General features: G+C 38.4%; 1 protein-coding gene across 3 annotated transcripts in view; it reads right to left on the reverse strand.

Moving 5' to 3' along the window:
- Positions 1-6280: 6280 nt before the first annotated feature.
- KIF26A (kinesin family member 26A) overlaps positions 6281-20726 on the reverse strand; it is a 144125-nt gene continuing 129679 nt past the window's right edge. For 2 of the 3 annotated variants that reach the window (XM_063439957.1, XM_063439958.1), the window contains exons 10-16: positions 18076-18232; positions 16571-16733; positions 12387-15630; positions 11355-11545; positions 10707-10727; positions 9118-9268; positions 6281-7841 (exon numbers count right to left, since the gene is read on the reverse strand). In XM_063439957.1, the coding sequence (XP_063296027.1) occupies positions 7663-7841; positions 9118-9268; positions 10707-10727; positions 11355-11545; positions 12387-15630; positions 16571-16733; positions 18076-18232 (4106 nt within the window). In that variant the 3' untranslated portion in view covers positions 6281-7662. The remainder of the gene's footprint in view (positions 7842-9117; positions 9269-10706; positions 10728-11354; positions 11546-12386; positions 15631-16570; positions 16734-18075; positions 18233-20726) is intronic. The other variant, XM_063439959.1, reaches the window with a different exon arrangement.

Raw genomic sequence — 20726 nt, forward strand, 5'->3', positions numbered from 1 at the left:
ATCTGTAGAACCAACGTTGAAGCTTAAAGGGACACTCGAGGCACCCAGACCACTTCTGCCCATTGGAGTGGTCTGAGTGCCAACTCCCACTACCCCTAACCCTGCAAGTGTAATTATTGCAGTTTTCATAAACTGCACTAATTACCTTGCAGGGTTATGTCCTCCTCTAGTGACTGTCTGTCCGACAGCCACTAGAGGGACTTCCGTGTTCTTAGAACACGAAAAGTGTTTTAAACGATGCTGGACGACCTCACGCTATGTGAAGACCTCCAGCGTATAATGCTTTCCTATGGGGAGGTCTAATGCACGTGCGCGGCTATTGCCGCGCATGCGCATTAGGTCTCCCCCGCCGGCTAACGGTGGGGGAGGAGCGTATGCAGAGAGTAGGGACATCGGCGCTGGACTCTGGTAAGTCGCTGAAGGGGTTTTAACCCCTTAAGCAACTTGGGATGGGGGGTGGGAGGAAGGGAGGGAGGGGGGCACTACAGGGTCCTGTTGTGCCAGGAAAACGAATGTTTTCCTGGCACTGGAGAATCCCTGTAAGGAAGCAAGTGGAATGGTTAGTGTAGGACTAACCTAAGAAGTTTGTGGACGTTCTCTGTTTGTTTTTTTGTTTTTTTATTGTATGTATTTGGGCTGATGAGCAGTGAGTTTGAGCGCCGGACTTAGTTTTGTATGTTTGAACCAGTTGACTATGGAGCTGGTGGGTGTAAGGGGACTATGGGGCCCGTCTAGGGCAGCTAGGTATATTGTGAGCAGAGGGGGCACCCAGTTCTGCTACAGTGCCAGAAACCATTGGAATCAACCTGACTGCTTTCAATCATATTTATTTTCTTGCCTTCATAATACTCTTCCCCCAACCCCACCTAAAAAATATATACATACTTTTTTTTATATTTGGCACATATTTCGCTCTCAACAATTTTATATTTGCTCTTTGCTCTGACATCCCTCCATAAAGTTTATTGCAACATGTCACTGCTTCATACCAATCCCTTTTTTACTTTTCTTTCCTAATAAATCAGTGGTGGTTTCATTATACAGCCTCTTAAAATGATGTCGTAATAGAGGAAGAAAAAAACCTGAATAATAAAAAATCTTACCTTACGATCCTTCTATAGCCTTAAATTAATTAATTTCAGATTTATTTTTTATATAGGTATTCTGTGCGCTTTTGAAAAATCACACAATGGAGTAAGCAGCATTTGATGTAGTAGGCCGATAGATCATTATTTCTCTCATGGGTAACTGACAGCAATGTTTATCAGTGGGTATGTGAATGGAGACGAATGTCTTTGATGAGATATTGAACGGATGCAGAAGGTATGTCAACAACCACTCCATTCCCTTTTAAACATCATTAGGAAATAGATATCCAGGAGCTTGTCAACGCTTAATAAAATAGTTACAGATTGCACGTTGAAACTAATTTTGTTGGTTATATTTAGAAAATGTAACCAACACATGAAATATTGAAGTTTTTGGTAATGTAGGACCGTTCTTTCTTTAGTCAGAGACCATGCTTTGACTGTAGATTCTGTATAATTTACAAAGTTGCATATTCCTAAGTGTCCATTCGCATACCTGAATTCCTCTGTCTGTCTTTTCTATATTACTGTCCCTCTTTTCGAGGAGGCCCAGATTGTTTTGTACGAGAATAAAACAGAGCTTTATAGAAATAAAATTCACAAATTAGTTTAGACATTTCTGGTAGTCTCTAAAATGCCCCAGAATCTTGTCTTCATGGTTACATCTACAACTACTTCCTACAGTTAAAATGAAAGTGTATCATAACCATTACACGTCACCACATCCCAACGTTGATTGAATGTTTTCCTATGGGAAAGTTTAAATGTGCGTGAAAAATGCATTTGCATTGGGTTTGGGCTGTTGTGGAGGAGGCCTTGCCTCGACCGCAGCGTCGCTTGGTGAGGAGAGATGATCAGCACAGAGGGATTGAGGCTACGGTTACAAGTTCAGGCATTGTAACCGTACCCCCAATGCTGTGAGCCATTGAAATCCCTACAGTATAGGATTAGGAGGACTTGGGTTTGCAATTGTTTATAGGGATCTGGAGTACTCCATTTCTTTTATTTGACAGTGGGCTGTGTTTGCATCTCAAACTATTGATTGATTAGTTTTGGAATGCATTCCCAGCCTTACCAGGGCTCGCAATTTGGATTTATTAGGTTACAGAGCTCCTTAAGTCAATTCGTAAGTGAACATATTAGTGGAAATTGTGTTACTTCCTCTGTGGTGTTGTGTCTGAAGTCCAACAAAAAAGATTCTCTGAATTGTTTTTCTTTTTCAAAATCTGCCATTCACAAATTCAAATATCTGCAAACATTTCTATAGGTACAATGACTTTGCTGGTTTTATATTTGAGTTGTCTTCTTGTGTTATTCCATAATTGGCAAAAAAAAGTGAATTGCACAAGAATGAAGTGCCATTGGCCTTGTGCAGGCTTTTTTTCTTTGAAGATGACTAGATGTCCATTGAGTTAGTTGCATCCACTGAAGAATTTGGACTTTCGCTTTGTTTTTTTTCCCTTTACAACTATCCATGCAGAGGTAGGGAAGTTAAATGCCTCATTAAAATGGCTAACCCTCCCTCATGTTAATGACCTTATAGCCGCACGGTGCAAATGTCCCCTAAAACAGCAGTTGTTAGAATTCTAATGCTATGATGCAAGAAGAGGGTGAAGGGCATTTGAATGAAATCTGTTGTCCAAATTATGATCTAACAGGTATTGAAGGAACACTGCCAACCCATAACAATTTCATTTTAATAAAGTTGTTATGGAGACAGGAATGCCTGGAGGCCATCTTATCTACTGGGGTTCAACGGTTTTCGAATACTTAAATCCCAAAAATAGTCCTGCAGCACTTGGCAGCATTTCCTCCTATGTCCTTCATCCAGTCTAGAATGGTTTGCCTTGACAGCCTGTGATTCACTAGTCAACCCATTGCGAGTAAATGTATCACTGCGCTTGTACTATTAGAGTGTCACAGTCAACACATCTCCAGCCTCAAACCTTCTTGGACCATAAGGCAGCCAGAGAAGGAGACGGAATGCAGAGCTGTTGGTTGCCTGGGAGATTAAATTCAAGGTTAAACCATCTTTAAAATTGTTTAAAAGGCAATAATGTACCCAGTGACTCCAGTCCAGAATTTTCTAAAAATGTATGCATTTTGCATGGGATTTGCAGGTGTGAATTGCAGATTTTTATTATTATTGCCAAACAAGATATGACTGCAGTAAATGCGCCAATCATGAATCTAGTGGAAATCAGATGATTTTCACCAGGTGTTGCAAACAAGAGTGCATTCGGCCTTTAGTGAACAGCCCTGCAAAGGTTATTCGGGAAGGGCAAGAGCCAAATTAAACCTCAGAGACGTTTCATTCAGCCTAGGGAAGACTAGTGAATACAATGTTATCGGGTATTTAAATTCTGCAACAATAATATATTCTCTTACTAATGACGGATGGTTACCCCCGGCGCTGGTAAAATAGCAAACTAATCGATTAAACTTGATATGATATACAATAACAATGGCTAGAATTAGCCTAATTAGTGGCAGGTACTTGCAATTAGGAACAGATGCCAGACTAGGAGAGATTAAAGGTTACATTTACAAAACATGGATTATTCGCATTCAAACCTGAAAAGATTGCAGTCTCGTCTAACAGATGGCAAGCACACTTATACGGTGTTTGTACTCTGTCTGTCATCGTTTGCTTTGCTTTTCCGTATACAGAATTAACTGGAAACCACGAAAGAATAAGGGGTGTTTGGGAGCTGATGTAAGGAAAGAAACATTCTGCTTACTTGGCAACATTTCACAGAAGATTTAAAACTAGCTTGGGATGAGGACTTTCAAGTTCAGAGAGTAAATATAACCGGTATGCTACATAAGGGAAAAACCAATTAAAAGGATTCATGTATGCATTGGGACATTTAGAGATTGCTGTGCAGCCACAGCTACAAACTGCAGTCCTGGTATTTCACGGTTACTTTGAAAAATGCTTTGTTGTAAAAAATGCATTTTGCTGTGGAAACGTATGTCAATCATTAAAGTCAATGGACAGAATATATATTCTGTGCGTCCGACTGGACTGCAAAAAAAAAAACAAACAAAAAAAAGTGGTTTCTTTAAAAAATAAATAAATAAATCTAGATGAATGCAGTACATCAAAAATATTACTTTCAAATGAAAATACATACTGTATTCTTTAAAACTATACTTCACATATTTTTAAAATCGCTAGATCAATAATTATTTATTAGCGCCAAAGTATTCTTCAGTGCTGTAAAATAGGCAAATGTGTCTTTTCTTAGCCCCATAAATATGATCTGTGATCTAAACATTTTTTTATCTGTGTTTCGTGTATTTATGAAAGGTACTAATGGCCATTTTATGTTCTTGTGCAGTCAGTGTAATGGTTTTAGACACATTTGGGGCAACGCATACCGTGTGCTTTGCTTACTTCACCAATTACTTCCCCTCTTCAAAGGTTTTGGCAGTGTATAAAGAGAAATGAAAAGTACCTTTATGGCTCAAATCAGTTTTACAGTCTTTAAAACATATATATTCAATTTCAGGCTCTGAAAACAGAGATACTAACAGTAAGAATCCATAATACAACCAATGTGCGTTTTATTCCTAAAGTAGAATTAGAATGTCTTTTCTTAGTATGACTTGGTGGCTGAGGTGCCATAGCTGATTCTCAATGTAATGACTCCCCTGAAGGTAATTGCTATGTATGCACACACAATATATACACACAGATACACACGGACATAAAAAAAAAGAGTGACAAACGCACACATTGAGCTCTGTTTTTGCTGATATTTGTGCTGGAGGTCGGCTTCCCTGTGGTCCAGTGGGGCAGGGCTCTTCTTCTCCTCCCGCGCAGCTGGCTCCTCGCACCAGGAGGAAGTGAATTGACATCACTTCTTCCCATTGCTGTTGCTCAGAAAGGGAATAAGGGGGGTGTTCTGTGCCCTAGTGTTCTCCCATGTTGGATCCACTGGCAAGCACAGAGTCGTGCAAAGAGATCTGTTTATATCCATGTCAGCTTAGAGATGGACTTCACACATACAGAGCCAGAGTTCCAGGCCAAGATGCTGGCACACTGGCTCAATGTCTTAGGATGGGCCCTAGGTTGCCACCCATTGTGCACCGGTATATGATGTGTGTATGAGGGCCCGTAAAGGATGAACTTGACGGACTTTAGTTATTTCTTCAGTCTGCATTACCACATAACTACATATATGTGTATGTGAGTTTCTGCATGATAAGTGCAGAATACTGTTGATGGTAGACCAATTTGCCTGCATTGGTGGACAAACATAGATTTTTGGTTGCAAGGAACTATGTGTCTAGAAAGTGTAGGCCACTTGCTAGGTAGAGATATGGAATAGAGAGGAGGATTATGGGTAAGATGTGACTGTGTGGGTGAGTGTGGCTATACATAGGAATGTGAGCGGGCGGGTGTATATACGTATAATTCAGTGGGTGGGGATGAATGTGACTGTAATGAAATAAGGGTGGGAGTGAGAGAGACAGGGTGGGTCATATTACATCCATGCACACTGTTAACTCATTTCATTCCATGTTGGCAAGCTTATGGAAAGTATAGGATTGTGGCCAATGATTAGTCTTGTAGAACTAGAGTATTGCTAGGCAAATATTTTATAAATATTTTGTTGGTTTGGCAATACTGATCCCGAAGACAGGTCCCCTTTAGTGCACTAATAACAACTATTAAATGCATTGCCTTACGTGCTCATGATATTGTAAATTCTAGTGCTTATACCAATGTAAGTTTAAAGGGTTACTCCAAGTCCGTTGTTGTGCAATGGATTGCCCTCTTACCTTGTCCGGCTGAGCACCAGTTCTCCTCTATGGCTGGTTGCAGATCCTGCTGACCATTCATTGGCTGAGAGTGTTAGCTAACTGCTCTTAACCAATGACTGCATTTTTGTGGATTGGAACATGTACAGAATTGACATTAGTCAGCCAGGAAATCTAGTTCCGGACTGACTGAATACCTGATTAAACTTTGTATGCACAGTGTTTCGTGGAGAAAATCTGAGCATACAGGCATTTACACACGATGACCACTTCACACCACCATAGTGGTCATGATAGCTGAAGTAACATTTCAAGCTCCCACCAAACTTCAGTCTTTTTAGAAAGGTAAACATAAAAATGAAAAAAATGTGTTTACTCAAAACTAGATGATATATATACACCAAAAAAAATTAACAAGTCTGTATTAATAAATGCACCTTTTATTCACAGAAAAAAAGCTGAAGCAAAGTATTATACATTTATACAAAGGTTTCGTAAACCCCATATAAAAAAAAAATGATTAGAAAATATGACTCTTTATGAAATGCAATATTACATACGCACGTAAACCTTTCGCAGTGTTTGGCAATCATACAGCAACCCTTTACAAAAAAAATGCACACATTACATGCAGCGTGTAGAAATTTACCCTGAGGTTTTGCCTTCCTGAAAAAAATGTAAAAAAATGAAAGTACAAAAAATGCAAAAACTGTACTTAGAAAAAAAAATCAACAACACGTCTTATTGTATAATTGTAGATGAGAACTTTGAAGACCATTTAAGACGTAGATATGTCTATAATGTATTGGTCAACATTTGTAATCCTCTTACAAAACAAAAACAAATAAAAAAACACCTTTGCTTAGAATAGAGCATAAAACCAAAATCTGAAAGTTATGATTCATTTTCATAGTAGTAGATAACTTCATAAAAAATATCTTGGATTCATAGAAAGGAAACGTATTTTACAGGATTGCTGCATAGAACAGCTTTTTCTATGAAATCAGAAGGCAAATTCAGGTAATGAAAACATAATTTACTTATTGCTCCTTCTAAAATGTTTTTACATGTTATTATACATATACTGTACAGTATAAAATATTTCATGGTGATACATAAGGGTCTGCTTAGGTTTGCTGGCTTTTAAATTTTTAGCACCAAATAAAATAAGAAAAAGTATTCGGAAAAGAAGGCACTTCTGTTGGGGTTTTTTGTTTTTTCTTTCTAATGTCTTTTTTGTTATCTCCCTTTTGAGACTTTCTCTGTTATCCTCTCTAATCTATCCTGCCCCAGTGGGTTCTACTATTCACTGAATTGCACTAGGCTGCCCGTAGGGCGCCAGAAAGCTGATCGCTACCACTCTGGCACTTGTAGGGTAAAACGTCATCTTGTATAGTTAAGTTCGAGGCACCATGTTGATTTTGAACATTACAATTCATCATCGGTATCAATCCAATAACATTCTTTGCAATTTTACATTATCACATTCCAATGTACATTTTTCGCACAATACTTAACCATCCAAATGTTCTTATCCTGATGTTAATTTATTCTTCTCCACCTACAGAGATGAGCATTTTTTTTTTCTTGTTACCTATATTTGAGTTTTATACAAAGAGGGACAGGATCAAGGCACGTCTTAAAATATGGAATATAGGGTCTGGTAGTGAATGTGATGTGTAAGCTCATATCACAAGGTCTACACAGTAACGCATATACATTTATTTTGAGCGGTGCATTGATCCAACCAAACCTCTGCTGTATTTGCTCGATGTGATCTACCACAAATGCTCTATCCAAATCTTCAAACTTCCACTTCTCTTCCTCCATCTTGCTGATCAGAGATTATCCCAATGTCAAAACAGGTCACCATCATGACATGAGACTTGCATACGTTAACACACAGTTCAAGATCATCTGTCATTTGTTCTAGCATCTCCAAATACTCCTGAGACTCTGCATCAAGAGTCAGGTCCAAGTCAACTGTTGATCAGAAACAAAACAAAAACAAAACAACAAAGTAAATAAATGGAAATTTGCAAAGGTATTCACTAAAATGAGGTGAATTTCAAATTTAAGGCCAACGGATTGCATTGAAATAGTCACAAAAAGAGCATGTTGAAGAGGAGCTGACAGAACCTTCTGCAGCTGCTAACTCAAAATCCGTCTTTTATTTTTGGTTTTGGAATTCCCAGATATGGAACCAAAATTCTGCTCTCATGGACTGCTACTTACTATAACCTACTTTTTAACACATTAACTGCTCCCATAGTGTTGGTTAATCAACCTAAGTGTCTGGAAACCAAAAGGTTTCTTAGAAAAATATATCATAACAAATGAGTCATGTTCGTTCACATATATGTTTATCCATTATCCCTTGAAAATGGCACTTTGGCTGAAACTAGTTATCTTATGGATTACGCATTATAGACTTTGATTTATTTTTAATATACATCTGTGCTTTTTTTTTTCTTCTTCTTCTTGTAAGAATCTTTTTATGACGCTAATAATGTGATTGGACAAGTGTTTCCCTTCCTAGGGTTACTGCTGTCTTTGTAATTGAGGGTGATACTCCCAACGAATAACCTCCTCTCTTATAGCCGTATTTAGACCATCTCCTAGTTCAGGGGTCGACAACCGTTGGCGCTACAGATGTTGGGTGCTGATGCTTTGTCAGCATTATGGCTGTAAGTGCAATATGGTAGATGTAGTCCACATCATCTGGAGTGCCGAAGGATGCCCACCACTGGTCTAACATATTATTAGCTGTAATTACGCCACTAGCAGTATTTATCTACTTTAACCCGTTAAGGACACATGACATGTGTGACATGTCATGATTCCCTTTTATTCCAGAAGTTTGGGCCTTAAGGGGTTAAGGGTGGTTATTGGTGCATATTGAACAGAGTTTCTTTCACTGCTGAAGACGAATACATTTCTTTCTTGATTATACGGCTCTTGAAGTTTTTGTTTGTTACATAAATCAAAAAACACCCCCCAAAAAAATTCTATCCATGGTGCGGTCCCTAATGCCACCGCCAACCATACTCTCAGAAACACAAGTCTCCTTTTTGGCCAATTTAAACATTGAAATAAATCCTTAAGTTTACCCTACTGCACTTCCATTTTTAAAATGAAATGATTAAGAAATGTTGGATTATGCAAATTTTGTAGAAATTCTTAGAAACTATTTCTAGCTGATTTTGACATTACGGCATTAAGCCAAATGCAAGTCTAACTGATGAAAGCAGATACTTACATTGTCCTCTCCACTTATTTGGATCCATCATCAACCTAGTTTTTGTCTCTTCTAGTTCCTCCTTCAGTAGTTCGTATTTCGCCTTCACGTCCTTAATCTTCTGCTGCCGCCTTTCTATGATCTTCAGCTTGTTGTTGAAGTACATGAGACCCTTTAGAACAAATGTGCGTAGTTGGGTACAACATGCAAACATGAATGCACAGGTATGAATATACAGATATGTACAAATACAATTTAGGTGGAAGAATCCGAAAAAAAATCCATTCTATTTATTTCCATTGTGATTCTTCTAATTTTAGAACATCACCCCAAAATTCCTCTGGATACACAGCCCCAGATATTTAATTACAAATCATAACCCTTCCTAATGAATGAGAAAAAAAAGAAGTTTGAAATCTATTTGTATATCATGTCCAACATATTCATATCCCACAATTCCACTGTTGTTTATCTCCAATATTGTATGATGAAGACTAGGAAATGTAATCAAATAGATTATATCAAGATTTCAACTTGTAGTCAACATTTTAGTAAACACTGCTGGAGCAGGTCTTTTATCTATAATCCAAAAAAATTGAATACATGTATTTTACAGCAATCTCTGTGTAAAGTGTATTTCCTAACTAAGTAACCAATTTTTTTAATTTTTTTTTAAATTATATACACAACACTGCAGAAATGGTATAACATATAATAATTGTAATGAAGTGCAATTCATTTTTGTATTGCAACTGTATTGTGCATTCCTGAATATTGATTGGCCATACAGTGCTGTACATTATTCATATGATGAGTTATACTTCTGATTTTATCTTATTCCTTTCTCCCCTCTTTCAATAAGTTCTAAGGTCTGTAATACTGTATATACAACTTCTGCCAGGTGCAAAAATAGCTTTTTTAATCCATAGTTAGTGGTGGTGCGTATAGTGGTTTACTGTGTACATCCCATCAACTTGTGTCAAATTCTGTTTACTTTGGCTAAATATACAAATATTAGATTGCCAATAAAGTAATAAAACCCAAGAAAATTGCATGTATCCGTACATCAGTATATGTGATTAGAATGTAACATTTGGCAATAAAAGCTCCATATGAATACAGGCATAGATAATTATGTTGTTTCATATATTGTTATGCATAGGTGTTGCTAGGAAGGGAAGTTTTTGGGCTGAAGCCCTGGAAATTTTACTCCGTAAGCCTTGGATCTCAACACGTTGTGGAAGGGCCAAGAAGATTTTTTGTTTTAAATTTTAACTACTCAAATCAGCCCGCTGCTGAAAAAAAAAGATCACTAGTAGAGTGATCCACTGGATTATTAAGGAAGATGGTGTGGTGCCCCTCAGGTAACAGTTTGGAGGGTTCTAGGGAACAGAACTTTGATGTACTCCCCACTATTAATGGGGTAGGAGGACAGGGTCACATTGATTTCCTGGCAATACTTTCACTGAGAACCAAGAAATAATCAGTAGCACAATGTCCTTATTTTTGGACATCCCCACCTCTCGGTGAGTGTAGGGGTCATCAAGCCCAAAGTGGTTCTGGAACCTAGCAACACCCCTGCACGTATATTATAAAGAGTTTGCCCTTACCTTTTCCATATCTTGAAAAGGCTGGCATAAAAAAAAGACAGACAGAACAAGTCAGTGCAAATATGTAATATAATATAAAAAACAAACAAAAAAAAAAAACACTGGACTGTTTTCTGATTACAGCAAAATCAATCTAACTATGCGAGATTTAATGGGAGCTTGTGCAGAACACTTTATATGATTTACATAAAGAGGTAATGACCCCAGCACATGCAGAAAGCGATAAAGTTTTATTCGTCTTCATCCGAAAATAAAATACTTCCCATAATACGTTCATTGATATTCTCTGCTCACAACATCAGTCACGTTAAACAGAATTTACGGCCAAGAGCAATTATATTTTCTCTGCCAGATAAGCGTACCCCAACATATGAATTTAAAAAAAATAGAAGTTATGACATTTTAATTGCAATCAATTTCCAAAATGTCTTTGTAATCTGAGTGCTAGATATCTTCAGGGCTTTGTATGATCTATGGTCTCGGATTTCTACCAATTATCAGAAACATTTTTATGGACTGTTTGAGAGAACCAAAAACACACCCCAAAACTACTGCTGAATACCTCTGCCATTATTATCACACAGAAAAAAAAAACCCCACTGAGGACAAGTTTCGGATTCTTTCTTTGGGGAGAAGATAAATGCTTACCTCTGGTTCCTCAGCTCGGTGCCGCTGAAGCCGCTCCACATCATCAATCTCATAAACCTTGATTTCAAACGGTTCCTTTAAAGTGCCAGACAGAGGTGGCAAATCGACCCATTGGCCAGTATGATTTGCCTTCCTTCCCACTGTAGCATTCTCAGGAAGAGGAGCTGGTATAAGCCGACGTCTTTGAAGACCTTTAAGAAGGTGGACACATTTAAGCTAAAAGATAATGACCTAAAGAACTTAAAACATCACTCCTTGAATCACAGAATATGTCTACGGTCAACAAAAACAGTGGGGCCTTAGTAAAAGCACGTGAATGCAGATATTCCCATTAAGCTTTACATTCATTTTTTTTTTTTTTTTAAAGGTTATTTTTCTCAGTTGATGGTGGTTAGTGCATGAACTGGAAATAATGATATGATTTGTGCTTCTAGGTAGACAATCATCATCATGGACATGTTTTCAGTTTTCTTTGTCTCACTGCTCAGTATGATAATTAACACATGTACAGTCATTTGGTCCATGTCTCACAATAATATTTTATGCTTAGTAAAAATGTATTTAAATGGGGAGGGATGGAGGGACTTCTTATTTTATATGTATTCTTATCTTATTAGGGTATTTGTTTTATTACAAATCCCCTAATCAAATCCGTATAAATTTCTTTTGATAGCATAATTCCAAACTACAGTGCTTGAGAACACATAGCTACCAAGAGAAGAACCAATCACAGAAATGGCACATACAAATTTTAATACATTATTTGTATGCTACAACTTTTTCCTACAATATACAGACTTCCTTGCTGCCGATAGTCAGGCATGTCTATGCTTGGTTTCAACGTTAGCTAGTAGTATGTTCACGTTTACATGTTTTGGTGAATTCTACATAACCTCTGATTTCCTTAAAGAACGTTCCTACCTACCACATCTTCCTATTTAAAACACATATAACTTAACATTTTTCCTTAACATTTAAAAAAAAAAAAAATACAAAATAAAACTAAAGAATAAAAAAAATAGACCAAGTTACCTCTTTTCTTTGGGGATTTTAAGCTTCTCATGCGACCAGATGAAGACATTCCACTTTCACTCATGGAGTCATGGGCTGAAGATGCACTTCCTGTGGCTTCACTGTCGCGTATCATACTTTCATATCCACTGCTGCCACCACTGTGATAGAAAAGAGCCGTCCTTCCCATGGCTGGGGGAAGTTCACCACTTAGAACACTACTGTTATCACTGCCGTGGCCACTACTATATCGCTGAGGTCGTCGTGGTGCAGTTATTTTACTGTATGGTGATGGCAACATAGAAGCTTGAGATTTTTCATCACTGAGGTTGATACCACTATCGTTTCCACTGTCTGAATCTGTTGAACCTCTGCAATGGCCCATTTTTCCAGAGCTACCTGAGGCCAGTTCATTGACTCTGTTATTGGCTGCCCTTAAAGCTTGCTTAGTCCCCATAATTGTTCTGGTGGGTTTGCTGTTCATGCACTGCACAGACCGTGAGGTGGCTTTTCCGCTGGGTGGAATACCAGAATTTTTCCCACTGGTTTGATTCAGAGATTTTACAGAAGAGCTGAGAGATTTTGAACCATTTGTTGATAGGCTGCGATTTTTGTTAAGATTCGTGGAAGCTTTCTGTGAAAGAGAACTCTTTGCCTGATTAGTCTTGACAGGAGCTGTACATGAAGGAGGTGAGGTGACTGTGGAAGATGCAGAAGGGACTCCAAGTTTTGGTGCTGTTCTTCCTACCTTGGTAGAGCTAGAACCATTATCACGTGGTGCACATGTTCTAGAACCCACAGACGTCAGACTATCACACCTCTCAAGAGACATGTGACTCCCATACCGTTGAACGCATTCTGTTTTGTTGGATTTCACCTTCAAACTTGAAACCGTTTTAGGTAAAGAATGATCACCCTTGGGATAGATTTTACTGCTAAATTGGATTTCTTGGTCATCTTCCAAGAGGCCAGACCGGCTACATTCCAGTTTCTCTAATTTGGTGAGACTATTTGAATGCAAGGGAATATTTTTCTGGTCTAGACTTGATTTGCGTACAGGAGGAGCTGGAGGGTTTGTTCCCCCAGGTCTAGGCAGCATGCTCCCTTTTTGAGGTAAACCTTTCTTATTTCCAGATGACTTAAGACTTCCATCAGAAAATTCTGTTGATCCCTTGCTCATGCAATCTGCTTGAGAACTGTAGTTTGTCACTACACCCAATGTTGTAGCACCTCTCTTAAGTTGTGGCATTTTCGTTAAAGGTTCAGATTTTCTTGGAAGTGATTTATCATCAACTTCACACCCATCTACAACCCGTTGTTGTGAACATGCAAGCATGGTTTGTGATTTCATGGCCTTTGAGGCACAGTTGGCCATTTGTGCGGGTTTTGAGTTCTGTTTTAGCTGATTGTCTGAGACCAAAATGGAAGATTTTGTAAAAAGTGGCTGACTGTCTGTTTCAACAATGTCATGGCTTGTTCGCACCAACCATGGATCATCAAACATGCTTTCTTTGCTACTTAATGCATTCGTGTGTGCTGTAGATGAGGTAGATCTAGGTTTCCGAGGAAGACTGGAATGAAAGGTCTCTACTGATAAAGTACCCTGCGTGCAACTAGCTTTAGGCTGGTTAGTTACAGGATAAGCAGTTGAACTAGCTCGGGTTAGTTCAGAAAGTTTTACACTTCTTTCGTGCTTAGAAAACAGGGGACTGGAATCAGCACTTTCACTATCCATTTCCGAAAAGCAGAACCCACTGTCATTAAGAGAGTTATTAAGGTTCCGAGTTATCTGCACGCTTGCCCACTTTTCAGAATCAAGGTTAAGACCTTCTTCAATCTCACTGCATTTGTGTGTAGAGTAGGGCACGTACGTCTCATAGGTCTGGGCTCCATCACTGTTAATTCTACAAATACTTACTTCACTGAGCCAAGAACTAACAGAAGAGCGCCTGCTCCCAGATGCACACTGATTTTCTACAAGTGGATAAACAATATCAATATTTACACCAGCTGCAGTCACTTGGGATGTGTACGCATCAAACTCATCATTAATACTGCTGATAATACTGACTGGTCTGGACCCCGATGCAAGAGCCTGTAAGGAGCAGTCACTGTTAAAGCTAATGATACTAGAAGGCCGTTTTTTGTCAAGCATACCTCCAACAGATAGTTCTTCTACAACCGTGAACACAAGTTCATCTTCTCCATTAAGCTCCACAGGCTTCTGCAAAGTTACTGTTGTGGTTAATATATCACGGTCAAAGCCTTTGCCCTTCACTGCTGAGCAAAACCTGTGTACTTCCACTGGACCAGTCTGTTTAGAATTGCTACAGCAAGAAGAAGTGCTACCCATTAAATTGTGCTTATCCTGGTTTATCAGCTTGCTCATTCCAACTGGTGGTGTCCTCACTCCTGTACTACTCCAGGATTCCGAACAGGCTTGAGAAGGAGCAGGAGCGGGGAGATGTCTTCTCACCTGAAACGTTTTCTCTTTCACTGAAGGCTCAGTGACCAGATTTGGTTGATCCTTTGTTGTGCAAACACTTGGTACTTCAGGATTTTGTAATTCCATGATTGTCACTTGATCTCGGTCCAAATTGCATTCCACCTTTACATGTCCTGCTTTGGCATGTTGTTGAGGGTGCTCACATTTTAACTGAGGTGCACTGGTTTCAGAACCTGGACTATTTAGCTGGGAAGTGGACGACAGATCAACATTTTGTCCCTTTTTGGGAGATAAATCTTGCAAACCAGTTCTTTTGCAAACTGCCGACTCTACCATTTTTTCCATTTGTGACTTTGCCTGAATGTTTTCATCAAAAAGGCTGCTACACATTGCTCCAGCAGCTGCTTCTTCAATGAGAAATCTAGCAGGTTCTTCACTTCCATCGATGCACTCCAATCTCTCCTGCAGTTCCGCAAACGTGTTGCATTTAAAGTGATCATTATCAGAACTCCGGATATTAGATAAATTATCTTTGCTTCTTTTTTTGAGGAGGGAAGGTATTATAGGAACAAATTCTGGAGGCCCTTCATTGTCCGTTAGTTCTCGGTCAGATAGCGAAGTACCATTGGGGCCAACATAGATGACCGTGTCGCAAGACTGCTCACTGCTAGAAGAATAATCCGGATCACTTAGCATCCCCAGAGCTGGAAAATCAGAGTCTATTGCTACAGTTCTCGGATGGAATGGTCTGATGTGGGAGGGTCTCCGGACACGACCTTCTTCACAAGAGCTTTCTCCACCCGATGAGCTGGATGCATACTGAAGGAAATGAGACAGAAAAAAATATATCAATCACACAACAGCTGCCAGCTTCTCAGTCACACACAAGCCTTTTAAGGGAGACATTAAAATAAATTATATATATAAAAAAATCTTGTTGGATTAAAAGGAGCTTCATTGATTTGCAGCTAGACAAAGATAGATCTAAACTGGAAGTGGAGGGGGGGGGGGGGGCGATTCCATTTAAACAGTTGGGAGAATTGTATTTTTTATAAATGAATGAAATCAACATTAGAAGTAATTGTCTCTTTTTTGTCTTAACTGTTCAAAACTAAAAGCAAAAATGATTGCACTTAGTGAAAATTTCCATGCAAAAAAAGCACATTACTAGTGCTTTAAAAAAAACAGTTACAATATGTGACCTGCGCGGTTATTACATTTACAAACTCTGCTAATTGTGAAATGAACATATATATATATATAATATACTATTGGGTTTTCTTTGCACTATGTACATATATTTCTTATGTGGTTTTCAAACAACTATTTTAACCCTTTAAGCAGAGTGAGAAATGAATAACCGTTTTCATTTCATGCGAATGCAAAAGAACCTTCACTATGTAAGGCGTAAAAAGAACTCCTTAATGACCAACGGTTGGGCGACTGATTATACATTATTTCTGACATGTAATTGGTCCTTACGGAGTTTATTCTTTGTACACCAGTTTGAGTCTGATATTCATAGAGCAGGCAGGGGTATTAACCAGCTCAAGAAGCAATGCAATCCCCCCTCTGCCCCCACTTCAGGGTGTTATATGCTTTACTTCAGCAGCCAAGGTTTTTCTGAACAATGGCAATTTTCTGGTATGTTGACTTTTCTTTTTCAGAAGCTACATACGTTGTAATAATAAAAATAATAAAAATAAAAGCAATTTTATTGCTGCAAACACTAAAAAGAGAATCAGGGAAACAAACTAACCCGTGATTTTTTCTTCCTCATTCGGTGAATGCGAGAGGCAAGCTGAAGCGTTGAGAGAGTTTCTAGATAATTTGCTGGAGAATCGGAGATGTGAGCAATCATGCTGGTTCTGCAGTTGATGTTCCCCAGAGATTCTTGCAGGAGCATAGTTAATTTGCTGTCCCTATTTAACATGGAGAAATAGAAATTAGAAGTCTGCGATGAGCATTTGCAGTGCGGGAGGGGAGCGGGGGAGAAGGCATTCCTTATTGTTACTTTAGTATTGTAAATGAATGCCAACAAGCACGTAAAGGGATTACGTTAATACCAGCTGTCTGCCGAACTATAAATGACAGCAAGCAGTAACCTAACCTGGCCACTCTCCCGTTTAATACCCCAATGGTAAGAAAAGGGGGCTTAATTATTCCCACATTGACAGCAGAATTTGCAAACAATTCAGGGAATGAAGCAATTAGCCCCTGTTATCCATAATATTGATGGGGAGTACGTGTGTTTATTGTATCCTTATCCCCACTTGTCTGCTCAGCAGTTTTGTGGAGCAGTTGGTTTGCAACGTGTCGACACCACCAATAAACTCAGAATAGACATTTCAAGATGTAAACCAAGAGCAGATACAGTGTCCACAGTATTCTAAGGCTGCGGCTCACTCAACATAGTGCCTTCATTTTCATAGCATTGACCGTAAAAATAGAATCAGAGACAAATGAGGCTCTGTAGTTAAAATACAATCTCTTTCACTGAATTGACAATTGCCACCCAAAGTTGGACGGATTCACAGTCGATAATGTGGAAGTGGAATTTCTGCATTACTGATATTGCTGCAGCTGCTGGGAGCATCCACTTTCTTTTGTTTTTCCCCAGAAGCCAGTGGATGCTAACCCTGTCATCATAGCACCATAACCACTTTAGTGACTTGTGGTTGTTAGAGTGTAAACAAAAGCACAGCTTATGGTAGCACAAAACAGCTGGATAGGTATCTGTAGTGCTACAGTTAAGTTCTAAAGAAACGGCTTAACCTTTAGACTGTAAGCTCATTTGAGCAGGATCCTCAAACTATTGTTCCTGTAACATTTTTATAGTTCTCTTATTTATTGTAGTTTCTTTCTTTCGAAAATTGTAAAGTGCTGCAGAACAAGTTGGCACTATAGCAATGCCAAAAAGAACAATAGCAGCTTAAAATTAACACTTTGCCATCAATCTGTGCAATTTTGTTCTGTTACTCTATCCTTACTGAATTTTGTAAACAAGACTCTAGAAGCAAGATTATTTTTGACCCAATTTCTTCCTTCTCTCACCTCTTCCTCCCCATCTGTTTTTCTACTTTGGCATAATATTCACAGATGCTATCAAGCCAAAATCACCAGGTAGCATAGCACTTTTAAATAGAAACGGATGAATCTGACAATCACTAAAAACCTGTCTGTCTGTTTTTTGCATTCATTATATTTGAACATTGAGATGCAAATTGTACAAAGCAACATGCAGAGTGCATCACCAATATTTACCTATAGGGTATGTGCTTTGCTCCATTCACTAGAGCCATAATGACATTTCCCAGAGCACTGAGGGACAGGCAGAGACCCCCTCCTTCGCGGCTTTTGCTTAGAACTTTTTCACAGCTCCCAAGATCAATAAGGTGCAGGCGGCTTCGTCCCCCAGACACTAGGAGAGAATAGAAATTCATTATGACTATGATATGCCGTTTAAAAGGGAGCTTTCTTCTAATCTCGTGAAATTCCAAATGTTTACATGCATTTAAATGTTGCATATTCCCAGTTCAAAATGGATTTTATTTTTTATTTTTGCTTAAAGAATAAAACTTAAAAAAATAAAGTTCTAAAACTCTGTAATTTTATACAATGTGTAGTCAGGCATTTGTCATGATTTCGTTTTCCAAGAAGTTGACTCAAATATTCAGCAGATGTGTGGATATGTAATGTCCTTTATCTCTAAATCTACAAGAGGAATATATACATTCTATTAGAGTTTTCGTCTTCCTCGTTGTAGTGTATGTCTGTTAAGAGAATGTACAACCTACTGGTAGTCTGCTTTTTCCTTTCTCAGTTTTTTTTCTCTACAATACAAGTCTGAAAGTTGAGCAGGCAATGTCACATTTTTGCCAAAATGTTTAATTTGGAATATTTTTCCAGTCTATCTAGGTCTAATAGTTTAGATTCCCCGGTCATTTCCCAGTTTAAGAGAAAACCTAAAGTTATATTATTTTAGCAAGTTGTTGTTGTTGTTGGTCATTTCTTAATGTATGCACTCCTAGTAGAGTATTGTACGTGAACGGAGAACGGAGTACATTCTCAACGCAAGCCTACAGTTATGTCTTACGGCACGTTTACAAATGCTTTTCGAGAAAGTCAAAGTCTTTCGGCACATCCTTAACGATAAACAGAGTCCCAATGGAAAACTTTATACAACAAACTAGAATTGTATGCAAAAGAAAATTTAAGCCATCCCCCCCTGATTCTTCAACTGTAATATTAGAAGTCCTAAACACACATCCTAGAAAACTTGTTTGAGTCTCTTCCCAAGGACAAAGGAGTGCCCATCACATTTCCTAAAAGAAAAATCCCTGTTGAGTAAAATGCGTCTGATCCAAGCACTGTGGATACACTAAATTGTCATGTTGAACCATTTTTTTTAAATCCCAGTCCAGAGGCTAAGAACAATTATTGTAGCGGTAAGGGGTTACTATAGCAACAATAAATTAATATTTTTTGAAAATGAGGAAATTCATATGCAGAAACAAATGGTGTGGCTCATTAACTCATCCAGCAAATGTCATTTTATCATTACTGGTTCATGCTTACTTAATACATAAAATCTATGATTAGATGGGATGGATTCTGCTGCAAGTTGGTTGATTACTTAGCTAATTTACTTATCTGTAAGGAATGTAAAATTGATTTGAGTTGTATCAAATGAATCCCTATAGATTTGACTGTGAGCCTTTCTTAAAACAGAATTTGAGCGAAGCTCAGTTGACAGAGATGCCCCCAAGTCAAGCAATTTGGGACAGCTATCAAAGTCGAGCGTAACACAAATTCTGTGAATATCCAAGAATATTTAAAATACAGGCACAAGCCGCCCAAATCCGAATGTCTAATAATATACTGCGGTGTGTGTATAAAATATTTAAAGTGGAAAGTCTCATAATTATGCTGCTAAAATTGGCTAATTTGTAAGCTACACATAAATATATATTTAAGTCACAGCCATCTGTGTTCTTCAAAGTATCACCTTACAAAATCTAATTACCCACTTTAAAAAGTGTAGGAATGCACAACTCTGCCATAACTAAATAAGCAGAACATTCCACGCAGTCAGAAAGTTCAATGAAAACAATCGGCAACATGGGCCCTTAAGGTGTCAAAAAAAATAAAATGTTTGGATTTTTTTCTGATGGAGTAGATTTTAGTGCATAGTTACCAATTGTACACACAGAAACAAAAGTGCATAGTTGAAGACCAGTACTACATTGCAGGATGTGGGACAATAGTTTGGGGATTCATGCACGACGGCTACACTTTAATTGTATATGAATCAGTCTCGTTTTCACGATGCAGACTCTTTAACCTTTAAAAACATATTACACAAAATAATTGGCCCAGTAATGGCAGGTCTTGGCTTTCAGAGAGATGTATGCCTCAATTCTCTATTGCACGTTTTCTGACTTCAATCTTCCTGTAGGCAAGTTCATTTACATTCACACATTTTTTTTCTCACACGATTGTCAGAAGATGCATTCATTATTCAAATGCCTCGGTTATTCTAATGAATTGAAAGACCACCTTTCCGACAAAAAGGTTTCAAATCTCCGGAGGAATATTACAGGTTTAACTTTTTTTTTTTTGTACTTCACAGCCTTGCCATTGTTGCGGCCTACAGCAACTTCCTTCCCTCCGTTCCCCCGTGTCTTATAAGTGTCCCGCAATATACACGGCTGCCATTAATAACAGGAAGTGCCATTTTATTCCCAGCCAATTTCATGTATCTTTCTTTATAACATTCTTTCTTTTTCCATCCATGTTGGCTAAAGAATTTTCTTTTGTTTTGAGCAGTTTCTAGGCAGGTTGGAAGAAGGATTTCCAAATGCCATTGGTTTCTCTGGATTTATATTCTAAGCACCATAAGAAGTTCTGGTCAT

Source organism: Pelobates fuscus, chromosome 13 (genome assembly GCF_036172605.1).
Source record: "Pelobates fuscus isolate aPelFus1 chromosome 13, aPelFus1.pri, whole genome shotgun sequence".
In the NCBI taxonomy this organism is placed as follows: Eukaryota; Metazoa; Chordata; class Amphibia; order Anura; family Pelobatidae; genus Pelobates; species Pelobates fuscus.